This window comes from Triticum aestivum, chromosome 5A (assembly GCF_018294505.1).
Source record: "Triticum aestivum cultivar Chinese Spring chromosome 5A, IWGSC CS RefSeq v2.1, whole genome shotgun sequence".
Taxonomy (NCBI): Eukaryota; Viridiplantae; Streptophyta; class Magnoliopsida; order Poales; family Poaceae; genus Triticum; species Triticum aestivum.
In genome coordinates, this window is record NC_057806.1 from 461,024,480 (window position 1) to 461,042,198 (window position 17,719).

The following is a 17,719-nucleotide window of genomic DNA, read 5'->3' on the forward strand; positions in this document are numbered from 1 at the left end:
GAGATTTCGCCGGTCAAATACCTGGCCTCTCTTAGCTTCTTGATGCCTTCCTCTGTGATAGAGGAAGGCATGCACCGACCTTGAAGGTTGGATCCGGACATGGTTGAAGGTCCGAAGTGCCTGACCCGAGCCTTGGGTGTTGGAACTCGAGGTGGGGGAAGGATTCGATTGAGTACGAGAGGGGAAAAAGGATAGGCCTTGGCCTCTTTATAAAGAGGGTGAATATCAAGCGTCCTCCTCGTGGCCGTTTGGGACTTGCCTAAAATCGAGGAGTCATACCAACGGGCGCGATTGGGTTACCCACACCCGTATTGATGAGAATCCCGTGATAAGGGGACACAATCTCTGCTTCGACAAGACGTGTCAAGAAAACTGCCTCGCGATATGTGCAGTGCTGGTTGAGAAAAACGGTTCGAATAATGACCGGGCCATGACATGATGTCATGTTGCTAAACGTGTCAGTAGATTAGATTTGTGGAAATATTATTCTCTTTACGGTGGTATGTGGAACTTATTTTGCAGAGTCGGACACTATCCTTGTGTTCAAGATCTTCTATGGAGTATTCGGAGGAGGAACCCGCCTTGCAATGCCGAAGACAAATCTGTGCGCCGGACTCATCGTCATTAAAGTCTGGTTCAGGGGCTACTGAGGGAGTCCTGGATTAGGGGGTCTCCAGACAGCTGGACTATGTCCTTTGGCCGGACTGTTGGACTATGAAGATACAAGATTGAAGACTTCATCCTGTGTCCGGATGGGACTCTCCTTGGCGTGGAAGGCAAGATTGGCAATACAGATATGTAGATCTTCTCCCTTGTAACCGACTCTGTGTAACCCTAGCCCCCTCCGGTGTCTATATAAACCAGCGGGTTTAGTCCATAGGACAACAACAATCATATCATAGGCTAGCTTCTAGGGTTTAGCCTCTACGATCTTGTGGCAGATCAACTCTTGTAATACTCATATCATCAAGTGTAACACCCCGGATGTAATTTACCTTATCTCTACTCCAACTCTTGCCATTTCCGGCACTAAGTTATTTTATTTCCTCGTTGTCGGGTTTTTGTCTTCGTGTGTTTTGTCTTTGTCATGCTTCTCATATCATGTCATCATGTGCATTGCATTTGCATACGTGTTCGTCTCATCATCCGAGCATTTTCCCCGTTGTCCGTTTTGCATTCTGGCGCTCCTATGTTCTTCGGTGGTCCTTTCTACCTCTTTTCGTGTGTGGGTATTAAACGTTTTCGGATTGGACAAAGTTTACTACCGGTAGACCGCCTGTAAAGTTTCGTACCATTTGGACTTCGTTTGATACTCTAACGGTTAACCGAGGGACCGAAAAGGCCTCGTGCGTGTTGCAGCCCAACACCCCTCCAATTTGGCCCAAAACCCACCAAAGACCCCTCCATCATCTAGAGCGTTCGATCACGATCGCGTGGCCGAAAACCGTACCTCATTTGGAGCTTCCTAGCTCCTCCTACCCCTATATATAGATCCCTACTTTCCAAATCCGGGCGAAACCCTAAAAATTTAGCTCCCCGGGCCGCCGGACACTTTTAATGCCGCCGGACACATCCAGGTTGCTCCGCCGCTGCCATGTGGCGCGCCCCCACTGGCCCGGCCGCATCTCACCGCCGCCGGCCCGGGAGAGCCCGCGCGTGGCCCCCCAAGCCCATCGCCGCCGCGCCTCCTCTCGCCGACCCCGCCGCCTTTCTTCCCGCGGTCCGGCGCCCACCGCTCCGCCGCGCCGCCTCATCTCTGCCTCGACGCCGGCGAGCCACCGCGCTGCCTCGACGCCGACGCCCGTCGCTCCGCCGCCGCCTCGACCCGGTCCGGCCGCCCCGCGCTCCATCGACCTCGCCGACGTCCTCCTCCGCAGGCGCTGCGCCGCTCGACCCCTCTCCTTCCTCCTCCTCAGAACGGCAAGTCTGGTGACTCTCCGGCGAACCTCGTGATCCGCGCACAGCTACAGTACCTCCAGATCCAGATCCAGACGTGGTTGACTTTTTCCTCCCGAAACCCTAGTTTTGTTTGCATTCTTCCACATGCCATAACTCTGCATTCGTAGCTCCGATTCGTGCGTGTAGCATATCAAAATGTTCGTCTCGACGAGTACATCATTTCATATCATTGCATTATTTTAATTTGAGCTCATCTTGATGCCCGAAATTCTGTTGGAAGAGGGCTATGTGAGGAATATGTCAGATCTGTTTCAGCAAATGGACTTTTGTCATTTTTTCCATGATTAATGTGTGCATGCTATGATCCTGAGCCTTACATGTGTTTTGCAGAATGCCATGCCATCTTTAAAGGGGTGTATGGCATGCATTTTTGTGATATTTGTGGTGACTATCACAAGCACGCAAAGTAGCGTAATCGTTGATGCTGATTTCAGGGACTTAGAATTTCACTAAGTCCTTGTCCTGATTTTGTTGTTATGTCATATGTTCATGTTGTTTCCTAGTGATCCGTGCCTCTTTAGAGGATGATCAGTAAGGATGTTTTGTTAATATTGTGGTGCTCTATCCATCCATGTCTTTGTTTGCATTTATGGAGCAAGCTAGCTTGAGTAAATCGAGCTCTACTTTTGCTATAAAATGATCCTGGCAGATAGTTGACATGTTTAGCGATTTTGTCGAGGATGTTGCTATTGATCCATGCATGATATGTTGTTGTTATTGCCATGTCTAGCTTCTATGCCATATCTTCTTGATGGGTGTATGCTTAGTTTGTCATGCCATGCCTCGTAGTGAGTGCATCGAGCTTGTATACATGCCTACTTGTTAACTGTTTTGCATGCACCAATTTTTCACTAAGTCTGAATCTGTTTATGTTTTTGCTATGTTCACATGCTTTCAATTGTATTTTCTAATCCCTTTTGGCTCAAGGTCACTAAGGGACTTTTGTTATATGCTTAGAGTAGCTTCATGCCATGCCTTTCTTTGCCATGATATGTTACTGTAGCATGTAGTTTTCATGCTCTAAAGTGTGTTTCCTGATGATAAATTCTAGACTTGTGTTAATTTCACCAAGTTTGAAACCTGTTATCATTTGCACTTTTGCCATGCTTGTTTGAACCTGTTAATGGATAAATTAGCCGTATCTCAGTGTTTATCTTTTTTCAAGCTTCATGAGTCGATCCCTTCCATGTATTTTGTTGTCATGTTTGAGTGTTGTAGCATATTTATCTTGATGCATTTAGATGGCTACTTGCTGATTATCGCAGACCGGTGTCATATTTGTTTTGCTTGTCATTTCCAAACCGTGCATCCGATTCTGGTGATCTTTATATCGATTTCAACCGAAATCACCTCACCTTTCCAGTGGCACTCTTGGATTTCCAAGTTGAGGCCAGGTTCAATCATTCCTTTCCAAATCTTGCATATGCATCACATACCGCATCCCGCATATCATACCATGTTTGCATCATGTTGTTTGAGCATTGCACGTGGTTGATTGTGTTCCTTTTGCTTGTTGTTCTTGTTTGGGTAGAGCCGGGAGACGAGTTCGTGAATGAGGAGCCCGTTGTGTTCGCCTACGAGGATCAAGGCAACTCTGAGTACTTTGCAGGCAAGATGACCATACCCTCGAAATCACTTCTATCTTTGCTTGCTAGATGCTCGCTCTTTTGCTATGCCTATGCTACGATACCTACCACTTGCTTATCATGCCTCTCATATTGCCATGACCAGCCTCTAACCCACCATGTCCTAGCAAATCATTGTTTGGCTATGTTACCGCTTTGCTCAGCCTCTCTTATAGCGTTGCTAGTTGCAGGTGAAGCTTGGAGATCGCTCCTTGTTGGAACATTGTTTATTGTTGGGATATCACAATATTATCTTGTTTATCTGAATGCACCTATATACTTGGTAAAGGGTGGAAGGCTCGGCCTTATGCCTAGTGTTTTGTTCCACTCTTGCCGCCCTAGTTTCCGTCATATCGGTGTTATGTTCCCGGATTTTGCGTTCCTTACACGGTTGGGTTATAATGGGAACCCCTTGATAGTTCGCCTTGAATAAAACTCTTCCAACAATACCCAACTTTGGTTTTACCATTCGCCACCTAGCCTTTTTCCCTTGGGTTTCGCGGACTCAAGGGTCATCTTTATTTTAACCCCCCCCCCCCCCCCCCGCCCCCCCGGGCCAGTGCTTCTCTAAGTGTTGGTCCAACTAAACGATGTCCGGGGCTACCAGGGGCAACTCTGGGCTGGCCTACCCGACGTCTGGCTCATCTGAGTGTGCCCTGAGAACGAGATATGTGCAGCTCCTATCGGGATTTGTCGGCACATTCGGGCGGTGTTGCTGGTTTAGTTTTACCATTGTCGAGGATGTCTTGTAACCGGGATGCCGAGTCTGATCGGATTGTCTTGGGAGAAGGAATATCCTTCGTTGACCGTGAGAGCTTCTGATGGGCTAAGATGGTACTCCCCTGCAGGGATTTGAACTTTTGAAAGCCGTGCCTGCGGTTATGGGCAGATGGGAATTTGTTAATGTCCGGTTGTAGATAACATGAAACTTAACTTAATTAAAATGCATCAACCGCGTGTGTAACAGTGATGGTCTCTTCTCGGCGGAGTCCGGGAAGTGAACACGGTGTTGGAGTAATGCTTGCCGTAGGTTGTTCTAGGATCACTTCTTGATCATAGTTGTTCGACCGTGCTTTTGCCTCCTCTTCTCGCTCTCTTTTGCGAATATGTTAGCCACCATATATGCTAGTCGCTTGCTGCAACTCCACATCATACCTTACCTTACCTATAAGCTTAAATAGTCTTGATCGCGAGGGTGCGAGATTGCTGAGTCCCCATGACTCACAGTTTACTTCCAAAACCAGATGCAGGGACCGATGATACCGTTCCAGATGACATGACCGAGCTCAAGTGGGAGTTAGATGAAGACTCTCGTCGTTACTATGTGTCTTTCCCAAATGATCAGTAGTGGTGCCCAGTTGGTGCGATCAGGGTTTTTGTCGCATTTGGGGGTTGATCTTTATTTTGGTACCGTAGTCGGACCATGAGTGAATTGGATAAATGTAATGACTTATTTATGTATTTGTGTGACGTGGCGAGTGTAAGCCAACTATGTACCTTTCCCCTTTATTTATTTATATGGGTTGTTGTGAAGATTACCTCACTTGCGACATTGCTTTCAATGCGGTTATGCCTCTAAGTCGTGCTTCAACACGTAGGAGATATAGCCGCATTGAGGGCGTTACATCAAGGTCAATCAAGCAGGAAGTAGGGTATTACCTCCATCGAGAGGGCCCGAACCTGGGTAAACATCGTGTCCCTCGCCTCTTGTTACCATCCGTCTTAGACGCACAGTTCGGGACCCCATACCCGAGATCCGCTGGTTTTGACACCGACAGTAGGTATGGTGGCTGTTTTGAGGAAGGTATATGGTGGGTTTATGGTACCGGCAAAAGTTGCGCGATACTAGAGAGGCTAGCAATGGTGGAAGGGTGAGAGTGTGTATAATCCATGGACTCAACATTAGTCATAAAGAACTCACATACTTATTGCAATAATCTATTAGTTATCGAAACAAAGTATTACGTGCATGCTCCTAGGGGGATAGATTGGTAGGAAAAGACCATCGCTCGTCCCCAACCGCCACTCATAAGGAAGACAATCAATAAATAAATCATGCTCCGACTTCGTCACATAACGGTTCACCATACGTGCATGCTACGGGAATCACAAAATTCAACACATGTATTCCTAAAATTCACAACTACTCAACTAGCATGACTCTAATATCACCATCTCCATATCTCAAAACAATTATCAAATATCAAACTTCTCATAGTATTCAATGCACTTCTATGAAAGTTTTTATATTATTCCTAAAATAAAATTTCCATGTTGTTCTAAAGGACTCTCAAAATAATATAAGTGAAGCATGAGAGATCAATTATTTCTATAAAATAAAACCACCGCCGTGCTCTAAAATATATAAGTGAAGCACTAGAGCAAAAACTATATAGCTCAAAAGATATAAGTGAAGCACATAGAGTATTCTAATAATTTTCAAATCATGTGAGTCTCTCTCAAAAGGTGTGTACAGCAAGGATGATTGTGGTAAACTAAAAATCAAAGACTCAAATCATACAAGATGCTCCAAGCAAAACACATATCATGTGGTGAATAAAAATATAGCTCCAAGTAAAGTTACCGATAGACGAAGACGAAAGAGGGGGTGCCTTCCGGGGCATCCCCAAGCTTAGGCTTTTGGGTGTCCTTGAATTTTACCTTGGGGTGCCATGGTCATCCCCATGCTTAGGCTCTTGCCGTTCCTCGTTCCATAATCTATCAAAACTTAACCCAAAACTTGGAAACTTCACAACACAAAACTCAAAATAGAAAATCTCGTGAACTCCGTTAGCGAAAGAAAACAAAACACCACTTCAAGGTACTGTAATGAACTCATTCTTAATTTATATTGGTGTTAAAACTAATGTATTCCAACTTTTCTATGGTTTATAAACTCCTTTACTAGCCATAGATTCATCAAAATAAGCAAACAACACACGAAAAACAGAATCTGTCAAAAACAGAACAGTCTGTAGTAATCTGTAGCTAACGCAAACTTCTGGAACCCCAAAAATTCTAAAATAAATTTCTGGACGTGAGGAATTTATCTATTAATCATCTGCAAAAATAATTAACTAAATAGCACTTTCCAAATAAAAATGGCAGCAATTCTCGTGAGCGCTAAAGTTTTTGTTTTTTACAGCAAGATCAAAAAGACTTTCCCCAAGTCTTCCCAACGGTTCTACTTGGCACAAACACTAATTAAATGCAAAAAACACAACCAAAACAGAGACTAGATAAATTATTTATTACTAAACAGGAGCAAAAATCAAGGAATAGAAATAAAATTGGGTTGCCTCCCAACAAGCGCTATCGTTTAATGCCCCTAGCTAGGCATAAAAGCGAAGATAGATCTAGGTATTGCCATGATAATGATAAGGTAAATCACGGAAACTCATCTCATACTCCCTATGTTAAGCAGCAAGTTTTCTTTGTGGCAAGCAAAAGTAATCAAAAGGCCTAAATTTAATGGGATAAAAGTCCCCAAGATCAAGCTCGGGAGGTATTGGTTCCTCCTTTGGCCCCTCATATTGCACAATCAATTCATCATTATAAGCATTCTTTTGGCAAAAAGTCATGAGCCTTTGTTCAAGGGGAAAACCTAGCCCATTGTTCTGGATGGCAAAATTATCATTAAGTTCAGAGATCCTATTAACAAGAGCGTCTAAGGTTTTCATTAAAAGCAACATGATCTAACGATCGTAAACGCATAATGTCTTCTTGATAGAAAATGATCGCTTCTATGGGAGGACGGCCATCATCCACCCTATAATGCGCAAAAATTTCATTGGCTTCTTTTATTATAAATCTGAACTCATGAGCTAAAAAGATGGTAGCAGCTTGCTTAACATAAGAATGCTCAATATTAGAAAATTCTAGGAAAATCCTTTGTATGGAAGGGTGCATATGTAAAAATTGTCTTTCAAGTTCAACTATGAGCAACGATATAGCATCTGCGAGGCTACTAGTTTTATGAAGAATAGATCCACTCATGGTAGGCAAAGCACCGACACAAGTAAAGAAATCTTGGATAATTCCCTTCCCAATAATATTACCGCTACCAATGCGAAACTTTTTAGTGTGCAAAATAGTGGGATTTTCAAGAGGATCATCAATAGCATCAAAGTTTTCCATATTACTATCCTTACCAATGATAACCTCCCCAGTTTCAGACATGATGGCAAGAGATTGCAAAAAGAACGAGCACACAGAAGGCAGGAAGGAAAAAGAGGCGAACGGAAAGAGAGGACGAAAGGAAAAGTGGGCGAATAAAACGGCAAGGTTGAAGTGGGGGAGAGGAAAACGAGAGGCAAATGGCAAATAATGTAATGCGAAGGATAAGAGTTGTGATGGTTACTTGGTTTGTCTTGACTTGGCGTAGATCTCCCCGGCAACGGCGCCAGAAATCCTTCTTGCTACCTCTTGAGCACTGCGTTGGTTTTCCCTTGAAGAGGGAAGGGTGATGCAGTAAAGCAACATAAGTATTTCCCTCAGTTTTCGAGAACCAAGGTATCAATCCAGTAGGAGACCACGCGCAAGTCACCTCGTACCTACACAAAAAAATAAGAACCTCGCAACCAACGCGATAAAGGGGTTGTCAATCCCTTCACGGCCACTTGCAAGAGTGAGATCTGATAGAGATAATAATAATAAGATGAATATTTTTGGTATTTTTATGATATATATTGAAAGTAAAGATTGCAAAATAAAATAGATTGGAAACTTGTATGATGGAAAATAGACCCGGGGGCCATAGGTTTCACTAGTGGCTTCTCTCTGTCGAGCAATTGATAGAAAAGCGAATAATTATGAAAATATCTAGGCATGATCATGTATATAGGCATCACGTTCGAGACAAGTAGACCGACTCCTACCTCCATCTACTACTATTACTCCACACATCGACCGCTATCCAGCATGCATCTAGAGTATTAAGTTCATAAGAACAGAGTAACGCCTTAAGTAAGATGACATGATGTAGAGGGATAAACTCATGCAATATGATATTAACCCCATCTTTTTATCCTCGATGGCAACAATACAATACGTGTCGCTTCCCCTACTATCACTGGGATCGAGCACCGCAAGATTGAGCCCAAAGCTAAGCACTTCTCCCATTGCAAGAAAGATCAATCTAGTAGGCCAAACCAAATTGATAATTCGAAGAGACTTGCAAAGATAAACCAATCATACATAAAAGAATTCAGAGAAGAATCAAATATTGTTCATAGATAATCTGGATCATAAACCCACAATTCATCGGATCTCGACAAACACACCACAAAACAAGATTGCATCGAATAGATCTCTAAGAGAATCAAGGAGAATTTTGTATTGAGATCCAAAGAGAGAGAAGAAGCCATCTAGCTACTAGCTATGGACCCGAAGGTCTGAAGTAAACTACTCACACATCACCGGAGAGGCCATGGAGTTGATGTAGAGGCCCTCCGTGATCAATGCCCCCTCCGACAGAGCTCCGAAAAAGGCCCCAAGATGGGATCTCTTGGGTACAGAACGTTGCGGCGGTGGAATTAGGTTTTCGTGGTGCTCCTGGATGTTTGCGGGGTACGTGGACTTATATAGGAGGAAGAAGTAGGCCGGTGGAGCAACGAGGGGCCCACGAGGGTGGAGGGCGCGCCCAGGGGGTAGGCGCACCCCCCTGCCTCGTGGCCTCATCGATTGTTTCTTGACGCCCACTCCAAGTTTCCTGGATCACGTTTGTTGAAAAAATCACGTTCCCGAAGGTTTCATTTCGTTTGGACTTCATTTGATATTCCTTTTCTGCGAAACACTGAAACAGGCAAAAACAATAATTTGGGCTGGGCCTCCAATTAATAGGTTAGTCCCAAAAATGATATAAATGTGTAAAATAAAGCTCATTAACATCCAAAATAGATAATATAATAGCATGGAGCAATCAAAAATTATAGATACATTGGAGACGTATCATTAAGCGTGCGGACCCTACGGGTTCAAGAACTATGTAGACATGACCGAGACATATCTCCGGTCAATAACCAATAGTAGAACCTGGATGCTCATATTGGTTCCTACATATTCTATGAAGATCTTTATCGGTCAAACCGCATAACAACATACGTTGTTCCCTTTGTCATCGGTATGTTACTTGCCCGAGATTCGATCGTCGGTATCATCATACCTAGTTAAATCTCGTCACCGGCAAGTCTCTTTACTCGTTCCATAATGCATCATCCCGTGACTAACTCATTAGTCACATTGCTTGCAAGGCTCATAGTGATTTGCATTACTGAGAGGGCCCAGAGATACCTCTCCGATACACGGAGTGACAAATCCTAATCTCGATCTATGCCAACTCAACAAACACCATTGGAGACATTTGTAGAGCATCTTTATAATCACCCAGTTACGTTGGGACGTTTGATAGCACACAAGGTGTTCCTCCGGTATTCGGGAGTTGCATAATCTCATAGTCTGAGGAACATGTATAAGTCATGAAGAAAGCAATAGCAGAAAAACTAAATGATCATTATGCTAAGCTAACGGATGGGTCTTGTCCATCACATCATTCTCTAATGATGTGACCCCGTTCACCAAATGACAACACATGTCTATGGCTAGGAAACTTAACCATCTCTGATTAACGAGCTAGTTAAGTAGAGGCATACTAGGGACACTCTATTTGTCTATGTATCCACACATGTACTAAGTTTCTGGTTAATAAAATTCTAGCATGAATAATAAATATTTATCATGATATAAGCAAATATAAATAACAACTTTATTATTGCCTCTAGGGCATATTTCATTTACCAACGCCGTTGACATCGATGAAGCCTCTATCGCCGCATTCGACTACAATGAAACGTAGGGCGGTGTGGATGATCATGGTTGTGAGGAAGAATTGGAGGAGATCGAAGCGGAAGTGTATGAGCAATCGCAAACAAAAACTGGGAAAAGCCAGAGACCGAAGAATTACACAATCTTGGAAGATCAAGTTCTGATCAATGCATGGAGTGCGGTGTCTCTTGATGCATGCACGGGTACTTCTCAAACCGCCAAGAGGTATTGGCAAAGGATCGAAGATCAATACTTCCGCATGATGGCAAAGTACCCCTATAGGACTCCACGCACATTTTGGTCGCTTCAAGGGCGTTGGAAGGTGATCAAGCCTATGTGCAGCCGTTGGGCAGCTTGCTTGGAGCAAGTACACAATGCACCTCCAAGTGGAACCGTGGAATCCGACTATGTGAGTTTGTTTTGCCTTTGTTCAAGTTGTGCATCATATGAAATGATTGCATCATTTCACTTTGTTCACATTGTGTAGGACAAAATTGCCCAACATAGATACAAAGACATGGAAGCTTCAGAAGGCAAATTCTTCAAACTAAAGCATTGTTGGGACTTGCTCAAAAAGTGCGAGAAGTGGAAGTTGATCAAAAAAGAATCCCCACCGAAGAGAGGTTCACTTACAAACATGGATGGAGATGAGGATGATGATGGCCCAAGAAATTTGAACAAGCCCGATGGCGACAAGAACACTACGGAGAAGATGAAGAGAGAGCACGAAGCATCGAGCTTGAAGGGGAAGATTGATGCCATGGTGCAATCAAATGAGTTGATATTGTTGAAGTCGTTGGAGATTAAGAAAGAGTTGGCCGAGAAGAAGTCAAAGGAGAAGTAAGAAAAGTGGCAATTGCTCAAGAAAGAGGGGCTACGCAAAGCGGCCATTGAGGAGAGAAGAGCACGTGCCGCTGAAAACAAAGTCATGTCCAAGTTGATCGCCGAAGAGAACAAGATTATGACAATGAACCGCAATGACATGGACGACCTCACCAAAGAATGGCATGATATAGCAAGGAGAGAAATCTTGAAAAGGAGAATAGTTGCGTCGTCCAGTGCGTGTTACAGTGTCGGAGATGTTTTCTCTGCTCCATATGGTGGCAATGTCGATGATTTCGGTGCGGGGGTTGGAACAAGCGCCGGAGGTGGATTCGGTGGTGGCGATGAACTTCAAGATGGATTCGATGGCACGGAGTGAAGATCGACCAAGATGATGCCGGGCGTGGTCGTCACTTTTGCAAGACCCTCTTTTGTGTTTGTCCTACTAAACTGAAGTTTTTATGTGCGCGTAAACTGTGTTATGTTGTTTGAATTTGAACTTGTTTGTGGGAACCTATGTCAAATTTGAGAATTGGGCGTTTTCTATTTGCGGGTCGACGCGGCGGTGCCCGAGCAGACCCCGCAAAAAGCCGACCCATAAATAATATATTCCGCGAATATCCTTTTATACGGGTCTGTTTAGGGGTTTGCATCTGCGGCCGTTCGAGCTAGCCCGCAAAGGCCGTTTTCCATGAACTGCAAATGCGTTTTGCGGGCCGGCCGGATGCGGGGTCTGCTAGAGATGCTCTTACATCTATATTTCTCTCAAAAAAGTCAAATCTCAAAAGGTTGACCAAGTTTTTAGAGTAATAGATTTACATCTATAACGTCAAGCATATATCATTACATTCATTGTAAGTAGTTTCATATTCTATATTTTTGATATTGTAGATAGAAATAATTTTTTCAATAAACTTGGTCAAGGTTCCCATTTTTTAAAAAACCTGTAACTTCATTGATCATAACAATTACAAATACATTGATTTGGACTTAAAATTCAAAAAAATGCAAAGTAACTCCTATGACCTTCTTCATGGTAGCAATCTCTGCTCAAAGAAATACTCCAAAGACTTCAGTAAAAAGGCTACAATTAAACTGAAGCACCGACGTTGTCACTCTTTCACGTGCACTAACATTAACAATAATGATTTTTGAAAGCGCCTTGAGTCGTCCATCTAAACAGATGGGGAACCTTGATAATGAACGTACTTGGGCCGACGATGATTCCGTATAAGTGCAGGCCGTCGAGTCACTATATCTCCACATGATGTTGATGAAAAATTTCACCTCCACCAAGAATCAAGTAACAAAAAAGCTTGGCACGACAACATAAACTCGTCAGATCCGAATAATTGAATCTGCAAGGACATAAAATTCTCTAACCTCATGGCACTGCCAAAAGAACAGAATTGTTTTTCTCACAGAACTATGATGATCACTAGGCATTACAAAAAACATAGAGATTTCCAAGGTCCCCCACCACTCAGCGCCAAGATGGCAGTCGGAGACGAGGAGGCCAAAATTTCTCAGATGGCGGCGAGAGAAACCCTAGCTAGCCAAGGGAGGAATTGACATATCCTGGTCAAGGTTTCCAAATTTGACGTTTCAAGAAATCTACACACTATATTATGAAACTAAGGTAGTAATAATTAAGAAAAGAAGATAAGCCTCTTTTTTCTCTTTCCACCACCTTAGCATTTACCATATTGTTTTTTTTTCTCTGGTGTAATATCTTAAGTCAGTATATCAGATTAAGAGTACAGCTTCTGGAAAATACATTCACAGCGAAAAAGATCTATTAACAAAAAATAATAATATCAAATGCAGGAAATCGATGCAAAAATCTAATCCTCAATAGTCTAGGAGGAACAGGAAGAAACAAAGAATGGAACAAGGATGATGGTGCACACTACGTTTACCAGCATAGACTGAAATTATTCTCAACTCTCAAGATATAAATTAGCTACATGGATCATTCTATTTACAAAATTTACAGCATCAGCTACCATGTCGGGTTCATCAGCCATCACCGCAATCTACAGCATCACCATGTCAAATGCTTGCTTGCTCTGACAGGAAAACCCGAGTTATTATCCTCAGCACAGAGACAACCAGCAGGCCGAGCCATCACTGACATCAGACCAACACACAAGGAGCTATACATTGGGGTCATGTCAGAACGCCGTGCACAGGTTGCTCTTCAAGTTTGAGGAGCACTCCTGCTGTATGGGAATGCCGGGGCTGCAAAGCCGGGTCCTTTTCGGCTCCGATATTCTAACATGTGTTATTGCCGCTGTCAGTGCGTCGACTATGCCACATTCATCCTGGTCCTCCGACCTCTGGCTCGACGAATCTGAAGCTGACGACTCACAATGTGATCTAATTCTGTCCCATGGAATTTTGGGTGCTACAATCTTGTTAGTGACATCAGGAGTTACAGCCTTCAGGGTACATTCCGTGTAGAACAACACCCATGGATGACCTGAAACAGTATCATCACAAAATTAATTAAAACCTTATAAAATATAAACATAAAGTTATGCTGGATGAGAAATTGCCTGGACTTACAAAGAACTTGATCAGCAGTTATTCTAGAAGAGACATCTCGATCCAACATTCGACTTATAAGATCCCGTCCAATAACTGACATTGATTCCCATGGACCGCTGTTGAAATCAAGCTCAACTGTCTTTATAGCTTCAAAGACAGCTTCCAGAGAGCCTCCTTGAAATGGAAGTGAACCAAGCAGTAGTACATGGAGGAGCACCCCAGCACCCCATATGTCTACTTTCTCAGAATAGCTTCCTGACAACACCTCAGGCGCCACATAGGCTGGGCTCCCAGCAACGCCAGACAATTTCTGACCTGTTTAGTGGTGACCAAAAACATCAGCTACTTCTAGTAAACACACATTTATACATCTGATTGTCCAAGTAAAACCCTAGAAAGATGATTTGGGGCTATTCAGGAACCAAGTAAAGTCAATCGTACAAACATAACAGACTAAACAAAATAGCATCAGAGCTCTAAACATCTGCATCCCTTAGCACAAAATTAGGTGATACTGGATTCTTAGAACTTCGATGCATAAGGTAAAATATCATACAGTAACATTATTGTTGTCACTTATCATCATTTGCTATGTTTAGAGCAGTGCAGCATTAGATAATCTGTTCGTCACTCAATGTTCATGCGGCTAAATTCCTCTCATTCTGCTCCACCTCAGCACCATGGGATGTATGTGTTTTAGCCTAGGGCAGTGTCAGTGAAGTTTAAGACAACACATGCATCACTCTAGCATGACAGAAGACTCTTGAACTTAATCGGTAAGTGTCTAATAAGAAGTACCAAGGCTGGCTTACTGCATTGCATTAGACATTAGAGTGATAACTGATAACTAGAGTTGGAACAGAGGATAGACATGGGTAACAATAGATAAATACTGCAGAATTACTATAATCTAAATATTACCTTACAAAATATAAGCAGCTGTTTATAAGAACCAGTGCCCCTGAAGCCATGCTGACAACTCCAACTCATAGACTATATGACTCCATTCAGACAGAAATCACACCACTTCCTAATTCATCAAAATGACTCAAGACCATATTCAAAACATTACACAGCCAGTTTGGTATGCTCAAGAAGACTATTCTGGCCCTCAGACTCATCACAACAGGTACTTGCAGGAGCATGCCATAAATTAATATCAATACAAGGATTAAATTGATCAGTGTAGATTCTTAACATCCAAATTCCACGCAAATAAGAAAAATTAGTATCAGCGCCACCACAAGTAGAATGGAACCAACTATCAATTAGCGCAATGCCTCAATTACCTTGGATATCTAGCAAGAACTTACCAATGAAGGCACCACATGCTACCAATTCATGACTAAAAACACCTTTTAACATATTAATTGGTACGACACAGAACATTTCTTCATTTGCAATACCATGCAAAACACTGAATCGGCATGCAGAAATCATCATTTAAACAAGAATCTGAGCTAAACATTCACCACTTCCAGCTCCGCAAGGACTTAAGAAATGAGAGCGCCTAACTCTTGATGCAGAACTGGTCCCATCTTATTAGTTACACAACCATCATAACCAAGTGGCCCAATTCAATGAATACAATCAGTACCGATTGTGTAAGTATGAAACATGAAACTGTCTGAAATGCTCAGTACTTTAAGAGTGCTATATTGGGCCTCAGACTATACATATAAATACTTGCAGATGAATGCACTAAGAGATACCAGATGGGCGCTCGACTTTGACACTCCATTCAAATCCCCAATTCTCTAAGCATATCGGGCAAGAGGAGCATACACATGAATACATTTCCTACCAACTCATGACTCACAAATTGGATGCTATCCAACCGACTTGTACAGAAGTTTAGAAGACATTAGATTAGATGATATGCATGGTCACAAATATGAGCAACCTGCAAAAATGCTGTGAAGTGATTGAAACCTGAAACCCGCAGTAATTCGGTTAACATGGCAAATTACTCGTATCACAGATCAACTATGTACAACCATGAATTCTAAATGCCATGACATCATACTAATAATTATTAAATATTATAGAACATTGTATGGTCCAATGTCGGACTTCCAGTCGATCTTCTACTACTTGTAATTGATATCTTTTTGCCATATAAAGCGAATCAAAATTGCAACTTGTGTAAACATAGAGTACCCCCAGGAACACAACAAATTATTTATCATCTAGTAGAGCTTCAACGTGAAATATTAGCAAGAATTTACCGTTAGTAACTCGTGCTGCCAATCCAAAATCAGCTAGTTTCATCTTGCCAGTCTTGGTGAGCAAAATATTCTCCGGCTTAATGTCCCTGTGGATGACGCCCATTTCGTGGCAGTACTTGACGACCGACATTAGATCCTTGATGACAAGGGCGGCCCGCTGCTCGGAGAAGGTGCCGTCCCTGGCCATCTCGTCGAGCAAGCGGCCGCCGCTGCAGAGCTCCATGACGAGGTAGAACTTGTCGGCGTCCTCGAAGACGGCCTTGAGCGTGACGACGCCGGGGTGGCCGGAGAGGTGCTGCATGATCTCGACCTCGCGGTGGACCGTCTCCTCGCCGTTCTTGGGGAGCGCCTTGCAGGCGAACTCCTCGCCGCCGGCCTTGGCGCGGCAGATCCGGACGGAGCCGAACTTGCCCTGGCCGATCTCGTCGCCGAGCTCGTACTCGGCCTCGAGGCGCTTCTTGCGGCCTATGCGCGTGGCGGACTCGATGCAGCCGACCTTGCGCTTGAGCCCCCGGCCGGGGCTGCCCGGGGTGGCCCGGCCGCTGGCCGGCGGCGCCGTCATGACCACGCCGCCCCGGCCGGAGGCGGTGGCGGCGTCGTCGGAGGGCTTCTTTTTCTTCTTGTCGGGGCGCGGCTTCCGCTCCCGGCAGGTGCGCTTGCGGTCCGCGGAGGCGTCGTGGAGGGAGCCGGCGAGGGAGCGCGCGCCCTTGCGCTTCCGCGGCAGCGACTCCATCGGGGGGGCGGGGAGTGGAAACCCTAGGCGGCGTGCCCGCGCCTCCTGCGGATCATGGGGGTTGGGGATCGGGGGGGAGGGAGGTTGGTGGCGAGATGCGGAGGAGGGGGGAGGGGAGGGGAGGGGCTCGAGGAGGAGATGAGGACGGTGGTGGTGGGGGGTAGGAGCCGCCTTTGTTGGACTCGTGTCCCTCCCTCCCGCGGGTGGGGGCTGGCGTCGTCTCGGTGTCGGTTCGGCCGCTCGGGAGGAGCACGGGGGGGGAGGAGACAAGGGGCACGGTTCGGGCTGGGGCGGGCGGGTGGGTGGACGCGTACGGGCCGACGCGGTGCCGGACGGGTGGGTGACGGTGGTGGTCTGGTCTGCGGGGAAATCACGCGACGTTCCGTCGCCTGGGCTTTTGCCGGTTCCGGTGCGGGCGCGGTTATCTGCCCCGATTTGATGCCCCGGCTGATGGCGACTGTGGCCAGATCTTTCTGACGACGGACGGGCGGAGGCTTCTGGAAGGATACGGATACGGGCGGGGGTGGCGTGGAACGGTGGAACTCTCGTCCGTTCGTGGCCGGTGAATTAGTATCTGTGTTGGATCCGGGCTCATTACGGGCTCACGGGCCGCTCGTGCGGCTGCTCTGCTCGTTTCGTGTTCTGGCATTTACTTTTGCGTACACCGTAAGCATGTGATTGCTGGCAGTGTATGGGACTGTCGCTGCGTCTGGTAAGCACCGTGCGGGGCCAGCTGGATCGGGTACGGTTCTTTTCCCTTTTCCAAAAGTCCAGAGATGTGACTTTTTTTAACAAGACTAGCAATGTGTCTGACGCTTCGTTTGGATGTCTCCATTGGAGAGCTCCGTATTGTATTGGTCTGAATTCCAAATCAGTGGGGAAACTGAAATGACACAACTACGAATTCACCTGTTTGGTTGTCCAGTGAATTGGCCCTTCAAATGCCTCTGAGATTTCAATACGAAATCATGTTTGGATGA

At 44.8% G+C, this 17,719-nt stretch overlaps 1 protein-coding gene across 1 annotated transcript; it reads right to left on the reverse strand.

Moving 5' to 3' along the window:
- Positions 1 to 13,024: 13,024 nt before the first annotated feature.
- On the reverse strand, positions 13,025 to 16,863 carry LOC123104028 (serine/threonine-protein kinase PEPKR2). The gene is made up of 3 exons (XM_044525748.1): positions 16,007 to 16,863; positions 13,797 to 14,093; positions 13,025 to 13,710 (listed from the first exon to the last, which is right to left on the reverse strand). Exons 1-3 carry the CDS (start codon positions 16,737 to 16,739, stop codon positions 13,403 to 13,405), a joined length of 1,338 nt encoding a protein of 445 aa, XP_044381683.1. The 5' UTR covers positions 16,740 to 16,863; the 3' UTR covers positions 13,025 to 13,402.
- Positions 16,864 to 17,719: the final 856 nt, after the last annotated feature.